Source organism: Danio rerio, chromosome 5, assembly GCF_052040795.2.
Source record: "Danio rerio strain M-AB ecotype USA chromosome 5, GRCz13ab, whole genome shotgun sequence".
Lineage (NCBI taxonomy): Eukaryota > Metazoa > Chordata > Actinopteri > Cypriniformes > Danionidae > Danio > Danio rerio.
Genome location: NC_141025.1, coordinates 33,255,725 through 33,282,766, shown reverse-complemented (window position 1 = coordinate 33,282,766; position 27,042 = coordinate 33,255,725). Strand labels below are relative to the sequence as shown.

General features: G+C 41.8%; 1 protein-coding gene across 1 annotated transcript; it reads right to left on the bottom strand.

Moving 5' to 3' along the window:
* Positions 1-10,298: 10,298 nt before the first annotated feature.
* myha (myosin, heavy chain a) lies at positions 10,299-20,981 on the bottom strand. Its single transcript, XM_087253597.1, has 41 exons — positions 20,893-20,981; positions 20,742-20,779; positions 20,143-20,357; positions 19,904-20,047; positions 19,663-19,819; positions 19,539-19,566; positions 19,320-19,434; positions 19,065-19,157; positions 18,913-18,976; positions 18,738-18,836; positions 18,547-18,650; positions 18,329-18,467; positions 18,087-18,205; positions 17,826-17,975; positions 17,573-17,743; positions 17,185-17,485; positions 17,021-17,085; positions 16,815-16,902; positions 16,612-16,729; positions 16,404-16,527; positions 16,169-16,305; positions 15,835-16,090; positions 15,509-15,751; positions 15,251-15,427; positions 15,011-15,156; positions 14,841-14,931; positions 14,357-14,746; positions 13,785-13,911; positions 13,431-13,549; positions 13,098-13,294; positions 12,833-13,016; positions 12,554-12,719; positions 12,348-12,472; positions 11,929-12,237; positions 11,607-11,810; positions 11,396-11,521; positions 11,138-11,308; positions 10,907-11,011; positions 10,745-10,840; positions 10,531-10,662; positions 10,299-10,419 (listed from the first exon to the last, which is right to left on the bottom strand). Exons 3-41 carry the CDS (start codon positions 20,347-20,349, stop codon positions 10,405-10,407), a joined length of 5,802 nt encoding a protein of 1,933 aa, XP_087109723.1. The 5' UTR covers positions 20,350-20,357; positions 20,742-20,779; positions 20,893-20,981; the 3' UTR covers positions 10,299-10,404.
* Positions 20,982-27,042: the final 6,061 nt, after the last annotated feature.

The window sequence follows — 27,042 nt, the reverse complement described above, 5'->3', positions numbered from 1 at the left end:
TGACCTACTGGATCAACAGAGTCAGCTGCAGCCGACCACCGGAGTTGTTCTACATGTTCGTGGCGTTCGTGTGCTGTAAGTGGAGGCTGAAGATTCCGTTTCACCACTGTTCCAGTAGCTGCTTCGTAAAAGAGACTGAAAAGACAAAGACTATTCTGCGGTTTGATACTGATGAACTTTTGGTTTCTCCTCATCTAATTTATTTCACATTTTCTGAGGTTAGTTATCCTTTGTGCTTATTTTGCTGTAAAATCATACCATGGCTGGGGTAAGAAAAGACTCTGAGTTTATGACACCATACCTTGGGAGGGGTAGAGGGCTGTTTGGTGTGGAAATCCCTACCGCTGGTAAACCTAGAGCGTTAATTTATAGTCCTCAATCACACAATACTCCAACAAACGAACCTGTTGGTCCGACTGCCTCTACTCCTAATAATGCCGATGATAATGTTGCACAGCAGTTACGTGACCTTATTGGTGAATTAGGCAGTCAAATAGGTGATTCCATTGTCAACCGCCTGTTAGTTAGCCAAACTCCAGTTGCCACTTCTAACCCAGTCACTGTTAATCGTGTTGTCCCTGAATCCACTAGTGCAGGCCATAGTCTCGCTAATGTCAGTCTAATTGTTAAACCAGACATCAGAGAACCTCCTATGTTTAGAGGTGATGATTCAGACAAATGCACGATTCAGGAATGGATAGAGCTGATGGAATTGTATCTCCACAAAGCAGATTGCTCTAACAAAGATCAGGTAGATGAGATACTGAGCCATCTGCTAGGCAGGGCTAAAAATATTGTTAAAGTTAAACTGAAGTGCAACCCTGATGAAGCCATCTCCCCTGAAACCATCTATGATGTGTTAAGACGTTATTTTAGTGAACATCCTGGATCCTGTCAACCCCTAGCTGACTTTTATGCGACACAACCCAAAGCAAATGAGTGCCCTGTTGACTACTGGGTTAGGTTAAATACAGCTGCTGAGTTAGCAGACAGTCACTTGCAGAAACAAGGCGCGAGGATAAAAAACATGAGTTCTGAGATTTCTATGATGTTCATTAGGAATTGCCCAGACCCAGGCCTTTCTAGTGTCTTTAGGTGTAAACCTATAAGTAAATGGACTATCACTGAAATCCAGGAAGCCATAGATGAGCACCACAGAGATGTTCAGTCTAAGACATTGCCTGTCACTCATGTAGTTAAGTCTGTTCATGTTGCTACAGCCAAAGTATTGTCCAGTCCACACACTGTTCCTGGTGGTGAGAGCTTAAATGCAGCTGCTCCAGCTTTTGTCCCTGATAGTCCACTCAAGGCTGCAGAATCGCCATCTTCAGAAGCTGGCATTTTGGAGCGTGTTTTAAACATGCTAGAAAGGGTGCTGGAGCGTACTAGCCAACCTGCTCCTGCCTCACAACCAAGAGTAACGCAGTGGCGCAATACATCTCCATGTAGAGTCTGTGGTGACAGAAATCATTCAACCCGTTCACACTGTATGAGAGAAAAGAGATGCTTATCATGCCTAGAAACTGGACATCAACAAAAGCAGTGTCACAAAGTTGTCAGCCCAGCTGGACCTCCTGCTTCGGATTCATATGTTCAGGGAAACTGATGCACTCACATTTTGGAGGGGACTATGTGAGTGTACAGCATCACACCCTCGCTATGGATGATAATTTCTCTGTTTATGATGAGTGTCGCAAATCTGCCTCCAGTGATATTGTTTTTTTTCAGAACATCACCAAGCTAGAGAAGTCAGATAGTCTGTTCTATACACCAGTGTTATTGAATGATAAAGTTTCAGTTCAAGCTTTGCTAGATAGCGGATCCATGGCTTGCACGATTAATGGAGAAACTGAACGAAAGTTGTTGAGTGAAGGTATGCCTGCACAAGTTGATCAGTCATACATGGACATCCTTCTCGTTGGCTGTGGTGGTGTTAAAGTCAAACCAAGTGGAGTGTACCAGCTAAAGATGGATGTGTATGGCAAACAGCTAAGTGTGCCCACGTTAGTTGTGCCTGATCAAAAAGACCAGTTGATTCTGGGTACTAATGTTATTAAGTTCTTACTCACCCAGCTCAAACAAGACTCTAATTATTGGAATGTTGTGAACCACCCTGTGCTGTCTGGAGAACCTGAAATTGAGCAGTTCCTGAACATGCTGTCGGGCATTAACAGATGGGAGGGTAACAAAATCCCTGACATTGTGGGCACTGCTAAATTGACCCAAGCTGTCACTCTTTTGCCCAAACAGGAACATCTTGTGTGGGGTAAGCTACCACAGACTGCTCCAGTTTCCTTAGGTAGTGCTATTATGATTGAACCTACAAAGACACTGACCCACAAAAAAAGTGTCATGGTGGGAAGAGTTATAGCGTCCATGTCTGGAGATAGATGGGTCCCAGTTAAGATCATAAATCTTCTTGATAAGCCTATTACGCTGAAAAGGAACTCCAAAATTGCCGATGTGTTCCCTGTTGTGGCAGTGGAGGACCTTTGTGTGCCTAATGATCATGATGATGAAATGGTGAGTGTGCACTGCCAGAAGACTGTTGGTGATATTGTTGATGAGGAAGATCGCCCAGTCTCCAAATTTCATGAGAGCATGCAAAAACTTAACCTTGGAGACCTGGATATTGACTCGTGCGAAGTATCGACTTATTGGAAGAATGAGTTAGTGCAGCTCATTAAAAGACATGAGGAAGTGTTTTCGAAGCATAAATTGGATTGTGGGAAAGCCAAGGAGTTTGTCCACCGAATTCATTTGTCAGATGATCGTCCTTTCAGACTTCCATACCGCCGTGTCCCTCCTGCTCAGTATCTAAAGCTGAGAACTGTGCTCTCTGAGATGGAAGAACAGGAGATAATACGCAAGTCGTATAGTGAGTGGGCTTCACCACTTGTGCTAGTATGGAAGAAGACTGGAGATCTTAGGGTGTGTGTGGATTACCGCTGGCTGAACACACGAACTGTTAAGGATGCCCACCCCCTGCCTCATCAGGCAGACTGCTTGGCAGCTTTGGGAGGCAATGCCATCTTCAGTGCAATGGACTTGACCTCTGGGTTTTATAACATCGTTGTATCCGAGGAAGACAGAAAGTTCACTGCCTTTACAACTCCCATGGGCCTCTTTGAATTTAATCGTTTGCCACAAGGGCTCTGTAACAGTCCCGCCAGCTTCATGAGACTCATGACCAACATCTTCGGAGATCAGAATTTTCTCACACTGCTGTGCTATCTCGATGATCTTTTGGTGTATGCCCCAAATGAAGAGGAGGCCATTAAACGGCTTGAGCTTGTGTTTACTAGGCTGAAGGCACACGGACTGAAATTGGCCCCTAAGAAGTGCCATTTGTTAAGACGTAGTGTGAAGTTTCTAGGTCATATCATTGATGAGACTGGAGTGGCAACAGATCCGGATAAGGTCAGTGCCATATCGGCTGTGTCTGAAGCAGACCTCATGATGTCAGATGGAGTAACACCCTCACAAAAAAAGATCAAGTCATTTCTAGGAATGGTGATGTATTATCAGAAGTTTATTCCTAACTGTTCCAGTGTAGCTAAGCCCCTGTTCAACTTGACAGCAGCACCTAAAGGGAGGAAAACATCTCAAAAGGGTGAAATAAATTTTAAGAAATTAAACCCTGGTGACTGGACAAGTGAACATAGTGAGGCTTTTCAGAATTTAAAGTCATCTTTGCTACATTCTGTTGTGCTGGCACACCCCGATTTCAGCAGACCATTCATTTTATGCACCGATGCGTCCTTGGATGGTTTAGGGGCTGTACTTTCCCAAGTACCAGAAGGTGAAAATAAGGCACGCCCAATCGCCTTTGCCAGCAAAGCCCTCACCAAGGCACAAACTAAGTACCCTGCCCATCGTCTGGAATTTCTAGCTTTAAAGTGGTCCGTCTGTGACAAGTTCAGTCACTGGCTGAAAGGACACGACTTTACTGTCTGGACAGACAACAATCCTTTAACGTACATATTAACAAAGCCCAAACTAGACGCATGCGAGCAGAGGTGGGTGTCTAAGCTGGCCCCCTATAGCTTTAACATTCAATACATACCTGGAAGCAAAAATGTGGTCGCTGATGCGTTAAGTAGACAGCCCTTCGTCCATCAGAGGGTTGGTCAAAGACTGATATCTGAACCATACAGTGTTCTGTTAAATGAGGCAGAAAAAGTTAAAGAAGACACTGTTCAGGATGCCTTTAGGTTAAGTGCGAACATCTGCACTGTTGAACACCTAGCCTGTAGGCCACTAGAACACTGTTCTCTTACTTGTACTGAAGTATCAGCAGTTCTTGATGTCCATACTCAATGGGAAACGGGAGCATCTGATAGGGCGATCCAATGGCTCTCTCAAGGTACTCACCAGTTGTTGACTCCAGGTCCCAGTCCACTGCCTGTGTTCTCACTAAGTGAGTTGCGACAGAAGCAGCAAGATGATAAGATCCTCTCAAGAGTTTTGTTTTACGTGAGTAGAGCAAAGAAGCCTTCTAGGCGTGAGAGAGCTGGTGAGACATTTGAGGTTCTCAAAACCCTTAAACAGTGGGAGAAGCTTAAAATGCTTGATGGAGTGTTGTACAGGGTGACAAAAGATGCCCTGACAGGGAAAAAGAGGTGGCAGTATGTGGTTCCAGCTTCCCTTGTCAGTCAGGCTCTTTTGGGGATCCACAATGAGGCTGGACATCAAGGTCAGGGTAGGACTTTATCCCTTGCGAGACAGAGGTTCTTCTGGACAAGTTTGGAGCATGATGTGCGTGAACATGTTAAATGTTGTAAACGGTGTGTCGTGAGCAAAACACCCGAACCTGAAGGAAGAGCCCCTCTGGAAAGCATTAAGACATCATGCCCACTGGAGTTAGTATGCATAGATTTTTGGAGTGCTGAGGATTGCAGTGGTCGCAGTGTGGATGTCCTGGTCATAACTGACCATTTTACCAAAATGGCCTGTGCTTTTCCCTGTAAAAGTCAATCTTCAAAGCAAGTAGCGAGGATTCTTTGGGATAAGTTTTTCTGTATTTATGGCTTCCCTGAGAGGATCCATTCGGATCAGGGTGCCAACTTCGAGAGCCAACTCATACGTGAACTACTGGAAGTCGCTGGTGTGAAAAAGTCTAGAACAACTGCTTATCACCCCATGGGCAATGGCCATGTTGAACGTTTTAATAGGACCCTGGGTAGCATGATTAGGTCATTACCTCCAAGGAACAAGCAAAAGTGGCCGCAAATGTTGCAAACTCTGACCTTTGCCTATAACTGCACAGCCCACGAGTCAACTGGCTATGCGCCTTTTTATCTAATGTATGGCAGAATTCCTAAGCTTCCAGTGGATGTGATGTTCAGTAGCATAGAAAGAGACTGTGCCATTGCTGATTATGATACTTATGTGAAACGTCTAAGGGATGACTTGAAAGAAGCTTTGTCTCTTGCTCAAATGAATTCTGAAGCCAGTCAAAAACGGCAAGCGGACTTGTACAACAAGAAGACAAAAGGATGCAGGATTGAAGTTGGTGACCAGGTTTTGTTGGCGAACAAAGGTGAACGGGGACGGAGAAAACTAGCTGACAAGTGGGACTCCACACCTTATGTCGTTGTTGATCTTAACCCTCAGTGTCACACATACCGCATCCGTAACACCCATAATGGGTTAGAGAAGACAGTTCATAGAAACCTGCTTCTTCAAGCTAACTTCTTGCCAATTGAGACTGAAGGAGTTGAACCCTCATTCAGTGATGACTGTGAACTAGATGATTGTAGCAGTGCATTGAGTGGCGCTCTAACACCATCGTCTGCTTGTAGTCATGCAGATCGTACTGCTAGTTGGGTTGCAGAGACATTAGTCCCAGATGATGTCCCAGACAGTGTACCTATTGACACAGAGAGTGTTCTGTCATTGGTAGTGAACCCCGAAGCTTCTAGGACTTGTCTTTCTATAGTGCAGTCTGACACCTTAAGTTGTGAAGATGTCATGGTTCATTCTGAAGTGACAAAAACTCATTCAGAGACAGACTCACTGGTATCAAACAGAGCTTTGACTAGGGGTGCAAATACCTCTGAATCTGTTGTTTTGTCTTCCAGTAGAGTTACACTTCCAGTTAGGACTAGGGTCGGAAGACTTGTGAAGCCTGTAAATAGGTTAATTCAAAACATGACTCAGAATGTGAGAATGACAAGTTCAGTCAGTGAGTTTGCGAAATCTTTATTGTCATAAGTCCTGATAATCATAGGATAAAATCCTTTTTCTTGTAGAATCTTATCTTTTGAGTCAATTTCTCACAGTGTGTGGAATTCTGAGTTTTCAAGTCACTGTCTTGTTGAGGTCAATATGATGGTGTTTTGGGCACCATTATAGCAAGTGCGTCTTAGTAGGCCTGATCAACCTGTTTGGACCACTTACCCTGTTAGGTGGGAAGCATATATGCTGCTGTGACTTGCGTATTAAATGACAGTTGAGTTTCTCAGATAAATACTAGTTAAATTAATTTTTTTTTCCTAATTGAATGCTTACTTTGAGGTGCAAGTTTTGTGAAGTTCAGAGGGGAGTATGTAGCTGAGCTAATAAGTATAAAATATACCAATGCAAATTATTAGTGAACTTCATCAAAACTTTACTTTTAATTACTTTTGTTTTATATTTTCTTTTCTTAATCATAATGTTTTGTATATAGTTTTGATAGAGATGTTTTTTATGCGGAACCATGTTGGCAAATGTTTATGGAGAGCACATATTAGTGGCGCACACAGCAACTCATGCGGTGTGTGGGCAGGCAGCGCCATCTTCAGTGTTGAATTCGCCGCTGGCTGAGATGGTTGCATGTTCTCTCGCTCTGCTAACGCGAGCCTGGTAAGGATTTTCAAGCGAGTTCACTGAGTTATTTTATGTGACAGTGAATGTATAAACGTGATAAAACTATGATGTATCGAAGATGAATGTAAATAATCACATTTTGAGTGCTTAAAGTGACTTTCCTTTCTAATTGGCAGAGTGGAAAAAGAGAGAGACATTTCAGCATATTATTGTGCTCTCTGTGTTTTTACAGGTATGTTTATTATGTTTTCTTAAGTGATGTTTGAAATCTAATTATACAAGTTGTGTAAAATGAGGTCTGTTTGCAAAGCAATATAATTTTGCGTATATTCATGTATTTTATAGTGTTAAATGTTTATTTGTGTATCTTTTCTGATATTTGACACTATTTTTCATTCTATTGCTCACTAATGTAGTGACCAGTGAAACATTATATTCCTTTTACAACTTATCTGATTATACTATAATGTTTATTCTTTACTACTAATTTTTGTGGTCTATTTATTTGTATTTATTTTCTTTTACCTATTGTTTTTGTCAATTTGTTGGCTATTATTAATGCAACGAGTGTTGAATTCGCCGCTGGCTGAGATGGTTGCATGTTCTCTCGCTCTGCTAACGCGAGCCTGAGTGGAAAAAGAGAGAGACATTTCAGCATATTATTGTGCTCTCTGTGTTTTTACAGAATAAACCAAACTTGAGACCTCCAACGCCGCTGTTGTCTTATTGGGAAAAAACACACACAACCAGAGTAAAACTGCTACATGTAGTAACAGTTAACCATGACTCTATAGTAACCATGTTTTTGTAGTTTTTTTTATTAATATTAATTAATATTATTTTTTTTATTAATTAAAGTTTTTAGTAATGCTGTAGTATTGTAAAACTGTAGAACCTTGATGCTTGTAATCAAGGTTTTTTTTTGTTTTGTTTTTTTTTGGTGCATGATATTACTACAGTAATACTTAGGCATGGGACGTCGATAACCCTTTCAAGGTATTCCAATGTTTGGAAAGTCAAGGTAACTTTATCGTTTTGATATGTGTGCAATTTTTTTAAAGATTTATTCAAAGATACCATCTTAAATTGTAAACAATTTGGTGTTTTTGAAACTTATAAAGACAGTAGAGGTCAATGAATCATTCTCATTATTTAGCCTGACATGTTTACTGTTCAAAAATGTTTTAAATGTTTCTCAAAACAAAATATATTGTCTTCAAAGGGGAGAAAAATAAGTTTTTTACTCAGACATTTAAAAATAAGCTATTACAAAGCAGTAATCACAATACAGTGAAACCTTGATATTTTTATTTAAGGTTATCCATACCGTCAGAATATTATACCGGCCAATATCTAAATACTACAGTAGTAGGCCTATAATATAATATAATATAATATAATATAATATAATATAATACATGACTGTATTAATCATGTTTTTTATTTATTTTTTTTTTTATTTTTTTGGTGTGTACTCTGTTTTTTAAAAGCCATGGTTACTGAAAATGGTTCAAATGAGACAGACAAGCCAGCCAGGTGAAGGTAGAGGTGGAAGTCGCAAACCAAAATTTTGACCAATCAGATTCTTATTGGTTGCAACAGTGGTTCTTTTGTCAAGCAACATCTGTTGTATAATAAAGGTGATGCAGCATATTGACTTACTGGAGTCAAAAGATGTATACACATAGACAGGTTCGAAAACAGATGGCATAGACTACCAGCAACAACGGCACCATCTTGTTCTCTAGTTTAATTAAAATTGTAACCAAAAACTAACAATAGAAGTTAAACTGGACAGTGTAACTACAAGACAAGCATTGGTAAAGGATGTTCAGCAGCTGTCACCACATCAAACCCAAGATTTCATGAGCTAACATATCTATCTTTAAGCGAACACTGGCACTATCACAGAAGGAGGATAGAGGCCAAAACTGTGAGTGAATAGTAAACAGTTTATTGACAGTGGTGGTAAATGTAGATAAACTAACCAAACAAGAGTCTATTGCAGATTGGAGTTGAAGTAGTGGATTGGATGGTATGGAGGGACCGGAGGATGTCATTGAGTGACTGGAAGATAATACGGAGGGACTGGAGGATGTATGGAACCAGACACCAGTTCTTGGAAGGAGCAGGAAACAGACACCATACGAGATTAGGAGAGAATCACACTAGGAATGAGAGAGATGAGGTACACTGAAGGGAAACAGGATAGGTAAGTAATACTCTGAATTAGCTAGATTGCACTTATGTGAGCGTTAGTCTTTCTGTCTGTCAAAGAGGCTGGGAACTGAATAAGCGGAGGGGCTGGGTTATATGGGGCTGGCGTAAATGGCTGCGGATAATGTGTAGGTGAGGGTTATCAGAATGACTGGGGTGACTGTGAGCGGGTAGAACCTTGTCTAGCTGTAACATGTATCTTGCCAAGATCAAGAACCTGCTCCATTCTTTACTGGTTTTCCTCACATTATTCCATTCAATTTGAGTTTTTTGTATAGCGCTTTTTTACAAAAAATATTGTTTCATAGAAGCTTTACAAAAGGTGCACATTATTGCATTATTATCACGTTCACAATATCACACTATCACAAGTTAAAATGACAATCCAATTCAAGTTGTTATTAAATACAGACACAATTAACCTGGAAAACACTTTATTTTGATGGTCCCCCTTTAGATGGTCTGCTGAAGTTACTTTTCAAGTTCTTATCTGCTTCCTCTCATCTGAATAGTATCTGTAGATTGTCTTTTTAATGTTCTTAGGCAATCATTACAATGTCTACAAAATTAAAACATTTATTAAACTTTCTGTAAGCTAAGTGTTACCTTTAACTGCAATTTTATTGCATATAGCATGTATTTGTGAATTAAAGTAGAAGTGAAGCACTGTCAAGTTTGTATTATTTTGTACAATAGTTTTCACTTTAATTAAAATATATTAAACAAACTCGATTAATGTAACCAATCAGAAGAAAACGACATGTTTTACTATAGATTTTAGCACAAGAACATTGTAACATTGCTATGTCTGATGTCAGGGGAGTGGTTCTGTTCCCTCAGCTGAACAGATACAGTGGAAGTAATGGACTAAACTGAGTAGGCAGCCTAATTTAACACAATGATATATGATACTCAATTATATATTTCAACAAAACCTGATGACATGTCTTTTGTGAGATTCTCAACATGGTTTGGTATGCATGTGTATTGTTCAAGTTGCTCATTTAAAAAAAAAAAAGCAATTCAATGGGAAAATTAGTGTTTTGATATCTGTCTGAAATATGTGATTGCACAGCATGGATACCCGCAGGCTGTAATGGTTACTCCTTTACGCTCTGCTTTCAGTGCCTTAAGTAGTTTGTTAAATAACCATTTGGTTGCATGTTACCACACAAGTGTGAGTTCTGATACTGCCTAACTTTTAGTTTCGAAATATGAAAGTGAAAAACATTGTATTAATTATTCTAAAGATCACTCCAAAACAAATGTATTTTGTAGTAAGCACAGATTTATTTGAAAAGCAATTGTTAAACAAATTCTACAAAACAGTCATATTATATGACTTCAGTAGAGCCTTCCTTTGAGTTAAAGAGTTCATTCTTCCTTAGCCTAAAATAAGAAAAAAATCATATCATGTAAATCATGTAAATAATCAGTGTATATTCAAGAATTCATTTTTCTTCTGAGTAAATGTACAGAATCTAGTAATATGCAACTGACCTTTCCAGCGTCACGGCTCTTGGCTCTGAGCTTGTTGACCTGGGATTCAGAAATGTCAGCGCGCTCCTCAGCCTCCTCCAGCTCATGCTGCACCTTCCTCAACTTGGACAGGTGAGAGTTGGCTTGTTCCTCCTGCAAAGTCACATTCAACTGTATCAGTAAAAGAACATCTTGAAAGTTCACAGGTGTCTAAGTTCTCAAAAGAGGAACTCACAGCTTCTTCAGACTGTCTCTTGTAAGCCTTGACCTTCAGCTGAAGCTTATCAACCAGATCCTGCAGCCTGTTGATGTTCTTCTTGTCCTCCTCAGTCTGCATAAAGCGAACATAAATTATTTTATATTCATTTGATAAAAATTTGTGCTCTGATGTCTTTACCTGGTAGGTGAGCTCCTTGACTCTCCTCTCATATTTGCGGACGCCTTTAACAGCATCAGCTCCACGTCTCTGCTCTGCATCGATTTCGCTCTCAAGCTCACGAACCTAATGGAGATACTTTGCTGAACCTTACCCAAATATGTTGCTTTCCTGAATTTTCTCAAAAAAGGTGTTCAACTTGACATACTATTTAGATATTAATGATTAACACGGGAAACAAATCCTGCTTACTCTGGACTCCAGTTTCTGGAGTTGTTTCTTTCCTCCCTTCATGGCCAGATTCTCAGCTTCATCCAGACGGTGCTGCAGGTCTTTCACTGTGATCTCCAGATTCTTCTTCATCCTCTCAAGGTGAGCACTGGTGTCCTGCTCCTTCTTCAGCTCCTCTGCCATCATTGCAGCCTTTTGCAAACATACAGAAATGCATTTGTTTCACATTTTTAAGTTTATCCGTTCTTTGTGGTATATTTGCTATGTTTTGTTGCTCACATCAGTGATGGCCTTCTTGGCCTTCTCCTCAGCATTTCTGGCTTCCTGTACAGTGTCTTCAACTTCACTTTGGATCTGAACAAGGTCAGACTCAAGCTTCTTCTTCGTGTTCAGAAGACTTGTGTTCTACAACATGTAAAGCAACAATAAAAGTCTTGAAAAATGCTTTCAGTTATCTTAATGTCCAAAAACATAAACATTGTTCTTTTACCTGAGAGTGCAAAAGTCCAACACGCTCACTGGCATCCACCAGCTCTTGTTCAGCCACTTTGCGTCCTCTCTCTGTCTGCTCCAGAGCAGCTCTCAGCTCTTCGATCTCAGACTGCATCAGAGTGTTTCTGCGCTCCACCATGGCCACCTGCTCCTTCATGTCTTCCTGTGCTCTCACAGCATCATCAAGGTGCAGCTGGGCATCCTGAACACAACAACATCTTTGTAAGCAAATTTTTATCTGGTTTCAGTTGACTTTTACTTAACATAGTTTAGCTTAAACAAACACATATATGTGCCCCAATGACACAACAAAGTCATACCTTGAGTTGTGACTGAACATTCCTGAGCTGTTTCTGGGCCTCAGCAGCCTGGCGGTTGGCATGGCTCAGCTGAATCTCCATTTCATTAAGGTCTCCCTCCATCTTCTTCTTGATTCTGAGAGCATCATTCCTGCTTCTGACTTCAGAGTCCAGAGTGCTCTGCATGGCTTCAGTAACTCTCTGACTGTTCCTCTTGATCTGCTCTATCTCCTCATCCTTCTCTGCAAGCTTCCTGTCAATCTCACCCTTGACCTGGTTTAGCTCAAGCTGGACACGAAGAATCTTGGACTCCTCATGCTCCAGGGTGCCCTATGTCAAATAAAAACAACATTTGCATTTTTAGGGGGAAAAAAGCAGTAAGACATATTAAAACAAACATAAAAATTCCTAGAAACAATTCTAAATCTCCATATACTCACTTCAGCCTCTTCTAGGGCGGTCTGAATCTCTGCCTTCTCAGTCTCCACTGTCTTCTTGGCCTTTTCCAGCTCATGGATGCTCTTACCAGTCTCACCTATCTGCTCTGTCAGATCTGAAATCTCCTCTGTAAAAAGAAAAATCATCCTCTGTATCATAAAGAACATTCATTCATCACATATTTTTATTCTTAATGTTTGATTCTTACGCTGCAGATTCTTGTTCTCTCTCTTGAGGGTCTCCAGCTGATCCAGAGTCTCCTCATAGGAGTTCTTCATCTTGAACAGCTCAGTGCTGAGTGAACGAGCTTCTTTCTGGGCACCTTCCAGCTCTGCCTGACCTTCCTCATATTTCTGTTTCCATTCTGCCAGGACCTTTAGGGTGGAATATATCACTATGAGGTTTGTTCAACGTGTATTCTCTAGAATAAAGCTCATACTACTTTCTGAAAAAGAACATCACATCACAACATGACTACATATTTTACCTTGTCAAAGTTTCTCTGCTTTTTGTCAAGGTTGGCAGCCAAAGAATTGGCTCTCTCCACATCAATCATGAGGTCCTCCACTTCACCCTGGAGTCTCTGTTTGGTCTTCTCCAGAGATGCACATTTGGAGTTCACTGCCTCAATTTGTTCCTCTGCCTCTTGCAGACGCTGAGCCAGTTTCTTCCTGTTAAATATTTCATCGTCATCAATAAAAATGCATGCAGTCACCCAAAGTAAAACCACACAGTTCTTTTAAAGTTCATACTTGGATTCTTCAAGTTCTTCTGTGCGCTGGATGGCATCAGTTTCATATTTGGTTCTCCACTGAGCAACCTCACTGTTTGCCTTTGACATTCCCCGCTGCAGCTCAGCCTTTGCTTCCTGCTCCTCCTCAAACTGCTCACGAAGCAGGTCGCAGTCATGACGGGCTGATTGTACAGCATGGGCCAGTGCGTTCTTAGCCTAGGAAACAAGTCAGATACTATTAACCCGACTCTATAGTAAATGTGGTATATATATATATATATATATATATATATATATATATATATATATATATATATATATATATATATATAATTATTATTATTATTATTACCTTGACCTCCTCTTCAATCTGCCTCTTAAGCTCCTCAATTTGCTGAGTGAAAGCCTGTTTTCCTCTTGTGAGCTGAGAAACCAGAGCTTCTTTCTCCTCCAGCTGACGGCCAAACTCACCTTTTCAGATATTTTTTAGGTTATATTTTTGATTAAAAAATAATTTGTTTTTGTAAGTTGTAACAAACATTCTTTGGAAGTAAGATTTTATCAGTTTACTTTTCAAAAATTGTTTACACACTAATAAGACCTTTTCAAACTGCTGAATAATCACAATACATAATTATTCTTGATTATTATTGATTCATTGTTTACTAAATATTGTAAAAAAAAAAATTTAAAAATCATTAGTTACCATTCTCAGTTTGAAGTCTTGCTCTTTGAGCACTGAGATCATTTATCTGGCGAAGGTTCTCATCACTCTTGGACTTTATTTCACTTAGTTGATCCTCAAGTGTGCGACACATCTTCTCAAGATTGGCCTGCAAAAAAACATTTAGTCATTTAATATGTTATAAATTTCAAGATGTGCATTTTTTAAATACTTATTTTCTGATATTGTAATCTTTTTCTGGTAAAGAATTTGCTAACAATTTAAACATGACTAAAAACATTTATCTCTTAAATCAATTATAACTGTATAACAGAATGTTTACTGACGCAACAAAACATATTTTTATTTTAAAAGAAAAAATCAACAATTACATTTTATGTTTGTAACTTCATTGTATTCATTTAATCACAATTTATCAGCTTAAATGGCTGTGTGCGTAAGAAGATACAAGATTAAACAACTCAGGCAATCATGGTTGCAAATTGTAAAAATGGTTCTTAATTGGCCTGAAACTAAGAATGCCATTTTAGCCAATAATTTACGTCTTATGAAAATTAGGTGCACCCCTATTCCTAAGATATAAAATTCCCAACCTTTGCTTTGGCGACAGCCTCCATATTGCTGGAGAGATCATCGATCTCCATTTTGTATTCACTCTTCTCTTTCTCAAGCTTCTGCTTGACACGCTGGAGGTTGTCGATTTGCTCTCCCAGCTCAGCCACACTGTCTGCCTGCTTCTTGCGCAGGGCAGCAGCAGTAGCTTCATGCTGAAGGGTGGACTCTTCAAGATCACGACGCAGCTTCTGGAATTCAGCTTCACGCTTCTTATTCATCTCGATTTGAGCAGCAGTGGCTCCTCCAGCCTCCTCAAGCCTCTCACTGATCTCCTCAAGTTCCCTGGAGAGATCTGCTCTCTGCTTCTCAACCTTGGCACGAGCAGCACGCTCAGCCTCAATCTCTTCCTCCAGTTCCTCAATGCGAGCCTATGGATTCAGACAATTAATGAAGCCTTGTTAGTCTTTGTTTCACCTTTGCCTGCCTTTAACATTTTTTTACTAAATGTAAATAAATAAAAACCTGAAGCTCCTTGATCTTTTTCTGGAGCTGAGCACCCAAGGATTGTTCATCTTCAATCTTGCTGAGCAGCTGGCTTGTTTCAAAGTCTTTCCTGTGGGTGATCAAGTATCAATAGTTTGTACACAGCAAGTTTGTGGAATGTTTTGTTAAAGTATTTATATATTTTTTACTTTTTAATTTTCTCTTCAGACTGCTGCTTGTCATTTTCCAGGTCCATGATAGACTCTTGGGCCAATTTTAGATCTCCTTCAAGCTTTCTCTTAGCTCTCTCCAGGTCCATACGGAGCTTCTTTTCTTGTTCAAGGGAACCCTCAAGCTACATGACAATGATGTTTATAACATATTTAATTCAATATATTCAAAAGCAAAAATTATAAATCAATTCTAGACATATTTAACATAGAGCTCACATCATCAACTTGCTGCTCAAGCTTTGTCTTGGATTTGGTCAGGGTGTTGACTTTGTCCTCCTCAGCCTGAAGATCATCCAGAGTCTGCTGATGTGCCTCTTGGAGGGCTTTCTTCTCCTTTGTAAGCTTGGCAATGCTCTCATCCTGAGATGCCATTTCCTCTGTCAAGTTCTTAACCTGTGTGATTTGATTTCAAATACGCTTAGTTATTTTACAATATATACTGTATATATAAGTCAAAGAGCCTTTGTCTCCAACCTTATTCTCAGTGGCATGTTTCTCCTTTTCCACTTTAGCCAAGGTGAGCTCCAGGTCATCAATGTCTTTCTTCAGCTCAGAGCACTCGTCCTCCAGTTTTCTCTTCTTGGCTGTCAGTTCAGCATTGATTTCTTCCTCATCCTCCAGTCTCTCAGTTGTCTCTTTGAGTTTAGCCTCAAGCTGGATTTTGCTCTTGATCAGACCCTCACACCTCTCCTCAGCATCTGAGAGATTTTCAGCTTCCTGTTAGGAAAACACATTGTTATATCATTGCAAACTAATTTTAATGGAGATGAGATTGAGTTTATTAAATTAAGAATACTCACAGAAGCCACTGCCAGCTGCAGATCATTTTTCTCTTGCAGCAGTGCCACCATCTTCTCTTCCAGCTCCTTCTTTTTAGCTTCAGCCTTGACAAGATCTTCTTTGCATTTGACAAAGTCCTCTTTCATGTTTGCCAGTTCTTTCTCAGTCTCAGCACTCTTCAGCAGAGGCTTAATCTTGTAGTAAACCTTCATCCATGGCCAGTGTTTGACATTCATGAATGAGCGGATGTTGTACTGGATGGTGTAAATGGACTCCCTGTGAATAGTTCATCATTAAATGCCATAATTATTACTTTTTACCATTCACACAATTATAACTCATGCTTTCCCTCACCTCCTCTCCATCATCTTCACAAACTCTCTCCTCATCAGGTAAGCACGGCAGAGAGCCTGAGTCATTGTGACCAGACTAGCCAGTTTCTCATCACGCATCTCCTCAAGAGTACCCAGCAGACCAGCTTTGAAGAACACCTGAATTCATGTAAATAGAGAAAAGGAAAAGAAATTGATGCCTAATGTAAACTACACTGATCACTGAATCTCTTAAAACTGTAAATTAAAATATGAACCTTTGTGTGTCCAAATCTGTACTCATCATGATTAACGTCGATGGATCCCAGGAGTTTCTCACTGGCCTTCTTGTTGTCAATGAACTGTCCCTCTGGGATAACACTGGCATTCAACACCTTGTATCTGTTGAACATTTATGAAAATTGTTAAGATCTTGTAATTAAGTAATTCCTAAAGTTAATTATGCTTTCAGAAGGTCCCATTTACCTCTGCTTGAAGTCGGCATAAAGAATTCTGCTTGGGAAACCCTTTCTACAGATTCTGATACCCTCCAGTACACCGTTACACCTCAGCTGGTGGATAACTAGGAAGTTCTCCATAAGACCTATAAGTAACAGCATGATGTTATCAACACCGTCGTTACATTTTGTATTTATGTCAGTACATCTGTAAGCCCTTTATTTTTTTACCTGGAGTCTTGGACTCATTGGGAATCAGACAACGCACAAAATGAGGGTGAGTGCTCCTCAAGTTGGTCATTAGCTTGCCCAAGTTCTCCTGTTTAGTCATAGAAAGTTTCAGTTTTGTATATGCATTTCTGTTTTTATGTATTATCACCTAGAGTTAGCTCAGTGTTTACAGTGTATTCAGCATTATCCACAGAAAATTGAAATACCCTGAACTGAGAAGACACAGTCTGCATGGAACCACCCTTCTTCTTGCCTCCCTTCTTTGAAGTGTCTATACATATAAAAATACAAACGATCACAATATAATAACAAGGGGGAATTTTAAGTATGGTTAAATTGATGTACATGATCATATTAGCACTTTATTTACCCTCAACGACGGGTGGGTAGAGAGTAGCCAACAGTTTGACAGAAGACTTCTGGTACAGCTGCACAACAGACTCGTTCAGTGGATCCTTGTTCTTGTCCAGCCAGCCAGAAACGTTGTAGTCCACAGTTCCAGCATAGTGGACCAGGGAGAAGTGAGCCTCAGCCTTGCCTTTTTGAGGCCTTGGTTTCTGGAAAGCATTGCACTTGCCAAGATGCTGATCATACAGCTTGTTCTTGAAGGAAGTGTCTGTAGCCTTGGGGAACATGCACTCCTCTTCAAGGATGGAGAAGATTCCCATAGGCTGTTTATAAAAGAAGGTTGTTTGTTAATAAGAATTGAATGAATCTGAGAATAGACAATGGAAACAAATACATAAACCAGTAAAAACCTTCTCAATGAGCTCAATGCAAGCGGCCAAGTCCATGCCGAAGTCAATGAACTCCCAAACAATGCCCTCCTTCTTGTACTCCTCTTGTTCCAGCACAAACATGTGGTGGTTGAAAAACTGTTGCAGTTTCTCATTAGTGAAGTTGATGCACAGCTGCTCCATGCTGTTGAACTAGAGAAGGAAACAGGATTATTTACTGACTACTGAATATGACTCAGTTTGAAGTAAAAAGAAATGAAAGAATCCTTCTTACATCAAAGATCTCAAAACCAGCAATATCCAGCACACCAATGAAGAAATTTCTTTGTTGTTTTGTGTCCAACATCTGGTTGATACGAATGACCATCCACAAGAACATCCTCTCATAGATAGATTTGGACAAGGCGCTAACAGAGTTGTACACCTGCAAGTAAAAGAGGTAAAATTAAAAATCATTACTTTTTACAATACCTAGTCATTTTCACTCACTATGTCTTGTTAAACACATGAACATACGAAAAATGTTACTACACACCTGTGGCACAGTCTGTCCTTTGGTCACAAACTCATTTCCGACCTTGACTCTGGGGTAGCACAAAGCCTTCAGCATTTCAGCAGAGTTCAAACCCAGAAGGTAAGAGATTTTGTCAGCCTCTGCAATTCAAACATTACAAAAATATCAATCCTTTTCTTGCCTTGAATAATCAACTATTTTTGCTTATAAACAGAAACAATGATCTGCATGTGATGACACACATTAGTGCAAGTGGGTCTCACCCTCTGTGCCATCAGGCTCTGCCTGCTCCTCACGCTGCTTCTGCTTGAACTTCATGTTACCATGATGAAGCACAGCTCCAGTGAACTTGTAGATGCCCATTTTCTCTTCACCAGTGAAGCCCAGAATGTCAATAGCAGTCTGGAGATTACAGAGAAGAATGAGACCTACGATCTGTCATATCTATATAGAATATATCAATAATCAAACATTGACTCACATCAGTTGCAACCAGCTCCTCTTTATCATCAATGCTTGCCACTGTGATCTGACCTTGACTGCACATGGGGAAGTCATAGGGGTTGGTGGTGATGAGCGTCATTTCTGTAAAATAAGAGCAGAACATTTATTATGCAGTTTTACAATATTACATTTACAATTACATGCACTGAATAAAATATGTGCATCTACCAATCAGCTCAGGCTTGTGGTTGGTCATCATCTGGTAGAAGATGTGGTAGCCTCTCTCATCTGGAAGCTGGAATGTCACTCTAGATTTCTCCAGCAGATCTGTTGAGAGAATCAACTTGAGTCACAATCATCTGAAGAGTGACAGACAAAGATAAATTAAATCACGTCCACCTACATGTCTCAATGTCAGCACTGGCCAGTTTTCCAGTTGTACCGAAATGAATTCTGATGAATTTACCCTGTTTTAAACACAATACCAAGTTAAATACTAGAAAAAACGACAATAATTGTCCTATTGTACTTCATGCATGTAAAACCTGAACTTACAAAACGAGAGGAGTTGTCATTTCTCACAGTCTTGGCATTACCATAAGCCTCAAGCAGAGGGTTGGCAGCAATGATCTGATCCTCAAGAGAGCCCTGTGTTGTATGAATGGGTTTCATTAATTTTGCATTACAACACTTTTTGCAGGGATATCACAAATTCAGTAGTGTATGTGTTTTTTTTTTTTTGTTTTTTTTTTAGTTTTATATGTATTTAAGATAAGTATAATTTAATTAGTATATTTTTTTATTGCATACCTGCATTTTGCCTGGAGTCTGCTCTTTCTTCTTGTCACCGCCCTGAACTGCAACGGTGGCAAAGTACTGAATGACACGTTTGGTGTTCACAGTCTTTCCAGCACCAGATTCTCCACTGGTTTATGAGAGACAAGAAGACAGAAAATGATAATACATGTAGAATTTGCACGAGAGGAAAATAAACCTGTTCTCAGCATCTCTATTAGATTAGATACATACGTAATCAGGACAGACTGGTTCTCTCTGTCTGTAAATGCAAAGGTAATAATGTTTTAGCAATTGTTTTGTTAAAATGATGAATGTGAACTTGTGTGTAAGTCAGATCTTGTAAATGAGATCTCACCAGTCAACATGAACTGATAGGCGTTGTCAGAGACAGAGAAGATGTGGGGTGGAGCCTCCATACGCTTTTTGCCTCTGTAGGCAGCAACCACTTCTGCGTCATACACTGGGAGCCACTTGTAGGGGTTTACAGTGGCGCAGAACAGTCCAGAGTAGGTCTGAAATGAGGAGAGAAGTGGTCAGATGGCAAACACACAGACTAAATGTCTTGAAGTGCTGTTGTAGGTTGTTTCAGAACTTACGTAGATCATCCATGCTGCATAACGCTCTTTGAGGTTATACAGCACAGAGGGTTCATTGAGATGGGTCATCATGGCCATGTCCTCAATCTTGTCAAACTTGGGAGGATTCATTGGGTGGACATCTTCCTCCTTAGCAACTCTCTCCTATAAAAGTCATCCAGTCAATAATAGATTTATTAAGTCTGTGTTATTGCAATTAATTGAAATTCATCTAATTTACATGAAATGTAAAAATTCACCTCCTTAGTGTCAAGTGTAATAACGGTGACTTTGCCACCGTCTCTGCTCTTGATTGTTCCCTTGACGTACAGCTCTTTGTCATCAACCACATAGCAAGCAGATTTGGCATCAAATGGTTTGTTCTGAGCCTCAATTCTTTCCTTCTCAGGCTTACGGAGGTAAATGGCAGCCTTGCCATAAACGGCCATCTCCGCGTCCGTACTCATGGTGGCGGCTTGGTGGAAATTGGACAAAGAAATTGCAGTAACTTTAACTAAAAAAAAATTACTTTAGCACAAAACTCTACAGACCTACTGCATATTAGCAGCAAATATCAAACTAATTGCTTTTTTACAAGATAAAATTGACAACAAGAATATTGATGTGACATGAATCTAAATATTTGTAAAAAATGTGTTGCGCATGCATAATTATATAAATAACAGTATGCTGTAAATCTGTTAACATAGACAAACACTTTTGCAAATTATGTTAAAAGTTTGCTTTTACCTATGGAGTTTTAACACACAGAACTCTTATCCAAAACATCAAAAGTATCCACTTGTCATATGAATGCAAAACAAGCCCAATTTGAGCAATGCAAGAGAAATTCACCAACCTTCCTTTGTCTTAAGGTCAGATGAAATTGATTCCGCCCTGCAAAAGCAATCACATATATGTGATGCTTTTTGAACCACAAGAAAAGTTATATTGATGCTATGTTACCGCTATGAGTCTGCAACCACTAATATAACTGCAGAGCAACTTACCACCCGCTGGATCTTCTTTAGTCTCTGATAGGGTTGATCATGCTCTCCCTTATGCTTATATTGAGTTGAACTTGCACACCAAGCAGACACTAAATATGGATTGGCATCACAGTTTTAATTACTGTATATAGAAGCTATCCATCCTCAGTGAGGAAAGTATTCAATAGCATATTAGAAATCAATAAGTAAATAACAACAAGGTAGAAGCTGTCAATAAAGTAATGCTTAACTATGAAAAAATGTTGGAAAAATTACTTTAAATTATTATATTATTAGTACTGGTATTCATATTGTTAATATTAATTGGGATCTATGCATGCCGGCTAAATATACAAATATGAATTAAAATATAAATATATTAGGAGGGTGTATAGCTGAAGTTTTAAAATTGTAATGATTTATCATATTTTGCTACACAAAAACTGCTAAATCTATATACATGCATCAATCCTTTTTATAATATATTACATTTAATATAATTGTATCATATCTCTGTTGGGTTAAATTTGTAACAAGCTCAACACCATATATTGCGTATTAGCTTTGTAGCATTTCTATTTATGTACCATGCAAGCAGATGCTTAATGTGATGTGATAGCCAGATGATGAGGAACTGACTCTAATCCTAATGCTTGGACTGAAGTGATCACTTGGTGAACTAGTGAGGTGCATGGCTTATTTGTCAGTAAATACTAGTTGACTTTTTCTTTGAAATAGTATGCTGTGGTATACTTGAATTACAGAAATGTCTAACTATACCTTGTACTTTGTTATCTTTAACAGTTTCATTCTTTATATTTAGCAATCTATGTTAATTTAAAGAAAACTTAAATGTATACTTGTAATATAAAAAATATAAAACTAACCTACTAAGTTTATTTCTTATGTAAAGTAAAACAAAATTTAAAGTATTTATGGGTATACCTCCAATTTTACTTACTGTACAATGCAAACAATCATTTCTGCTGGAAGTTTAATGCAATTACACTTTATTAAACAATAGGGTGTACCACTCACTCTTTCAGTTATTCAGTTATTTGAGTCCCTTTTTAATGAGGGGCCACTACAACGGAATGAACAACCAATTACTCTGGCACGTTTCTTGCCACAATCCAGCCCTGAGAGTGCACTAGCTCATACAACCCCCAGTGCAGAGAAACACCCCACACTTTCCTATTCATCACTACACTTACAAAATGATTTAGATTATACAAGTGTACTATTAGTATACATTTTAAAACTAAAAATAAGAAAGTATACTTTCTGTCAACTTTTTATATATCTAACTTGTACTTCCCTTACAAAAATGTGTTCAAGTGTATACTAGTAGTATAGTTCTTTTAAACTAAATATTTATACTAATAATAAACTGAAAAAGTACAGTAGTGTGAAAAAGTGTTTGCCCTCTTACTAATTTCTTATTTTTTGCGTGTTTGTCATATTATAATGTTTCAGATCATAAAACAAATGTCAATATTAGTCAAAGATAACACAAGTAAACACATGCAGTTTTAAACAAATGTTTTGATTATTTAGAAAAAGCAAAAAAAAAAAAAAAAAAAAAAAGACAGGCCTGATTGCCACACCTGCTCGCAATTCTCTTAAATATTACCAGACTGACAAAGGGAAGTAGACCAAAATTTCCTCAAAAGCTTAACATCATTCAGAGATCCAAAGAAATTCAAAAACAAATGAGGAAGAAAATAATTGAGATCTACCAGTCTGGTAAAGGTTATAAAGCCATTTCTAAAGCTTTAGGACTTCAGCGAACCACCGTGAGAGTCATTATTTATAAATGGCAAAAACATGGAAAATTGGAGAACATTCCTAGGACTGGCTGGTCAACTAAAATCACCCCAAGAACACAGCAAAAACACATCAAAGAAGTCAAAAAAGATCCCACAACTATATCCAAAGAATTGCAGGCCTCACTTGTTTCAGTTAAGGCAGGGGTGTCCAAACTTTGTCCTGGAGGGCCACCTAATTAGGGTTGGAACTAAACTTTGCACACTGCTTGAAATGCTTTTCTTACTCAGATTTTTTGTCTTGTTTCTAGTGCAAATATCTAAAAGTTCTTAAATCAAGAAGCATTTTCTAGACAAGCAAAACATATTGTCTTGTTTTAAGAAATAATATGCCAAAATGAAGTGAGTTTTTTCTTAAATCAAGCTAAATAATCTGCCAATGGAGTAAGCAAAATAATCTTATCAAAAATCGAAAAACAAGATTATTTCTAGGGCACAGTCTTGGAGGGCACCTTGCTCTGCCCGCGCTGCATCCGCCTCCGTCCTTACCACCCTTGATGGTGGAGCTGCCAGGGGGTATGAGGTGATCCCGCCGGTGGAGCGCGCCATTGCGGTCAATCTCTGTCCGCGTGGCGCCCCTACTTGGCGCGGTCCGCCCTGTCTCCCGTCCAAAGCCTGTAGGTTATCTGCCTCCCTCGGAGCTAGAGCTTACAAGGCTGCGGGCCAGGCTGCTTCCGCCTTGCACGCAATGGCCACCTACCAGCGGTACGCAGGCGCTGGCCGAGCTGCACGAGGGTGGCTCTAACCCAGGCTTGTTACACGAGCTGCGCACCGCGACCGACTATGCTCCCCGGACTACTAAGTCCGCTGCGTGTGCGCTGGGGAAGACAATGTCCACACTTGTAATCCAGGAACGCCACCTCTGGCTAAACCTGGCTGATATGCGCGATGTTGACAAAATTCGCTTTCTTGACTCGCCCATATGCCAGGCTGGCCTGTCCGGCGACACCGGCGGTGAAATTACCCAGGAGTTCAAGGCGGTGAAGGAGCAGTCAGATGCGATGGGCAATGTCATCTATCGGCGGGACCGTAAGCCCGCTCCGTCCGCCGAGCCGTCCACCTCCGCTGCTCCTAGTCGAGTACGTCGAAATCCAACAGCTCCTCCTGCCCTGGGCGCCGCTAAGTCTGGTAAATGGACTGCGAAGCGTCCCTGAGACAGGCCATCCAGAGAAGAGGAATTCTGCTCTTTCCTCGCTGGAGGGCAGGGCCCATATTCCAACGGTACTTTTCAGTGCCACCAAAAATTTAATGAAAGAGCACCTTTCCCCTTCCCCGGATGTGACAGCTCAAGCCCTGCCAGTCTGGGACGCCCCCAAGCCCCCTCTTCGGAGTCAGGGTGTGGAGCCAGAGCGAATCGCTCTCCTCCAGCTCTTCTGTGGGACCCTCGCGCTCCCCGGATCAGCACACCCGCTCCGCGCTGCTTCACCACTGGTACGTGAGCGGTTGTAGCAATGACGCCATTAGCGAGGGCTTCACCTGCCTGGTAAGCACGGGCCAGCCCCTCGCGGTGACTCATACGCACAATCAGACTCGCTACGAGATTCAGTTCTCGAAACGGCCTCACAAGTTCACGGGCGTGTATTTCATCAGGGTCAACCCCCTGTCCGCCCCTGTCTTGCGAGAGGAGATTGCTGCCCTCCTGGCAAAGGGTGCAGTCGAGCCAGTTTCTCCAGCCGAGATGGAGAGCGGGTTTTACAGCCCGTACTTCATCGTACCCAAAAAGAGAGGTGGGTCATGGCCAATCCTAGATCTGCGCGTTTTGAACCGCTGTCTTCACAAGCTGCCATTCAGAATGCTTATGCAGAAGCGCATCCTCCGATGCGTTCGTCTTCAGGATTGGTTTGCAGCCATAAACCTGAAGGACGCGTATTTTCATGTCTCCATTCTTCCGCGCCACCGCCAGTTTCTGCGGTTTGCGTTCGAAGGTCTAGCGTGGCAGTACAAGGTCCTCCCCTTCGGGCTCTCTCTGTCTCCGTAGGTCTTCACCAAACTCGCGGAGGGTGCCTTAGCGCCCCATCGGCTTGCGGGCATCCGCATACTCAATTATCTCGACGACTGGCTGATTTTAGCCCACTCGCGGGAGCAATTGACTATGCACAGAGCCGAGGTGCTCCGGCATCTTCTGGAGTTGCAGGTCAACCAAGAAAAGAGCAAACTCGCCCCGGTGCAGAGGATCTCTTTTCTCGGGATGGAGCTGGACTCGGTCACCATGGTAGCGCGCCTCTCAGGAGAACACGCTCGCCTGTTGCTGAACTGTCTGAGGGAGCTCGACAGCAAAATAGTGGTCCCACTGAAATACTTTCAGAGGCTCCTGGGGCATATGGCTTCCGCTGCGGCCGTCACGCCGCTCGGACTGCTCCATATGAGACCACTTCAGCAATGGCTTCTAGATCGAGTTCCCAGACTGTACTGTGTCGCCGCACCCTCAGCCCCTGGAATGACCCCTCGGTTCTGCAGGCCGGTGTGCCTCTGGGACAGGCGTCCAGTCATGTTGTTGTTTCAACAGATGCTTCCAACATGGGCTCGGGAGCCGTATGTCGCAGGCATGCAGCTGCGGGCCTGTGGAAAGGTGCCCAGCTGCATTGGCATATCAATCGCCTAGAGCTGTTGGCAGTGTTCCTTGCTCTCCACCACTTTTTTCCGGTGCTGGAGCAGCAACACGTGCTGGTCAGGACGGACAGTACAGCGGCGGCAGCGTATATCAACCGCATGGGGGGTACGTGCTCTCGCCGCATGTCTCAGCTTGCCCGCCGTCTGCTCCTCTGGAGTCACCCGCGGCTGAACATTCACATCCCAGGTATGCTCAACCGTGCAGCTGATGCGCTCTCACTGCAGCAAATTCACTCTGGAGAATGGAGACTCCACCCCGAGTCTGTTCAGCTGATATGGCCGCGATTCGGGGAGGCCCAGATCGATCTGTTTGCCTCCCACAGCTGGCCTCGGGGCACACGCAAGTATGCGTTTCCCCCAGTTAGTCTACTCGCGCAGCTACAGTATTGTGCATGGTCAGGGATGACGAGGAGCAGGTTCTGCTAGTTGCGCCCCTCTGGCCCAACCGGACCTGGATATCAGAGCTCTCCCTCCTCGTGACGGCCCTCCCCTGGCAGATGCCTTTGAGAGAGGACCTACTTTCTCAGGGACAGGGCACCATCTGGCACCCTCGCCCGATCTCTGGAACCTCCCCGTGTGGTCCCTAGACGCGAGGAAGACTTAGGTAACCTGCCGTCTACGGTGGTTGATACCATCACTCAGGCTGGAGCCCCCTCCACTAGGCGCACCTATGCCCTGAAGTGAGGAGGAGTCTATTCACTGAATGTTGTGTCTCTCGCAGAGAAGGCCCCCGAACTTGCCAGATCAGTGTTGTGCTGTCTTTCCTTCAAGAGAAGCTGGAGAGCAGGCTGTTGCCCTCCACTCTCAAGGTTTACGTTGCCGCCATCTCCGCTTATCACGACGCGGTAGCTGGCGGCACCGAGGGAAAGCATAACCTCATCATCCGGTTCCTCAGAGGCGCTAGGCGAATTAATCCAACTCGCCCCCCTCTCATGCCCTCTTGGGATCTCGCCCTCGTTCTCACGAGCCTGCGTTCAGATCCCTTCGAGCCACTCGATTCAGTATCCTTAAGATTTCTGTCCCTGAAGACAGCTCTGACCTGGAGGCATTTTCGGTCAGTGACTCGTGCCTGGAATTCGGGCCGGATTTTTCTCACGTTATCCTGAGACCCCGCCCATGTTATGTGCCCAAGGTTCCTACCACTCCCTTTAGAGATCAGGTAGTAACCCTGCAAGCGCTGCCCCCGGAGGAGGCAGACCCAGCTCTTTCCTTACTCTGTCCAGTTCGCGCTCTGCGCATTTATGTGGACCGTACTCAGTACTTTAGATCCTCTGAGCAGCTCTTTGTCTGTTATGGCGGTCTGCATCAGGGAAGTGCCATGACCAAACAAAGATTATCCCACTGGATTGTGGGGGCCATTTCTTGTGCTTATTTGAGCAGAGGTCAGCCGCGCTCCTCGGGAGTGCGTGCGCACTCCACTCAGAGCGTTGCATCCTCTTGGGCGCGTGCACGCGGTGCCTCTTTAACAGACATCTGTAGAGCTGCAGGCTGGGCGACACCCAACATATTTGCAAGGTTTTACAATCTGTGAGTGGAGCCGGTTTCCTCAAGGGTATTAGGTAACCCTTGGTGATTGAGGAAACAACTCGGTGGGGTGTTGTAATACGCTTGCGGTGCCCTTTTTTCCTTAACACGGAGAGATGTGCACCTTCCTGTCTGTCAGTAAAGTTCCCCGTTCGGTGAGCCCTGCAGATTCCTCCAAGGCCCCCAGCACTGACTCAGCGGAGGAGTCACT

Bases quoted from the DNA above. Each gene is read 5' to 3' on its own strand.
- myha (XM_087253597.1), bottom strand. From the start codon at position 20,349: ATGAGTACGGACGCGGAGATGGCCGTTTATGGCAAGGCTGCCATTTAC. The intron at 16,730-16,814 runs GTAAAAAAATAA...TGTTACTTATAG, and splicing joins CAATGAGTCCAAGACTCCAG to GTCTTATGGAGAACTTCCTA. The intron at 11,309-11,395 runs GTGAGCAACAAA...TGTTTGCAAAAG, and splicing joins CCAAGAAGGCCATCACTGAT to GCTGCAATGATGGCAGAGGA.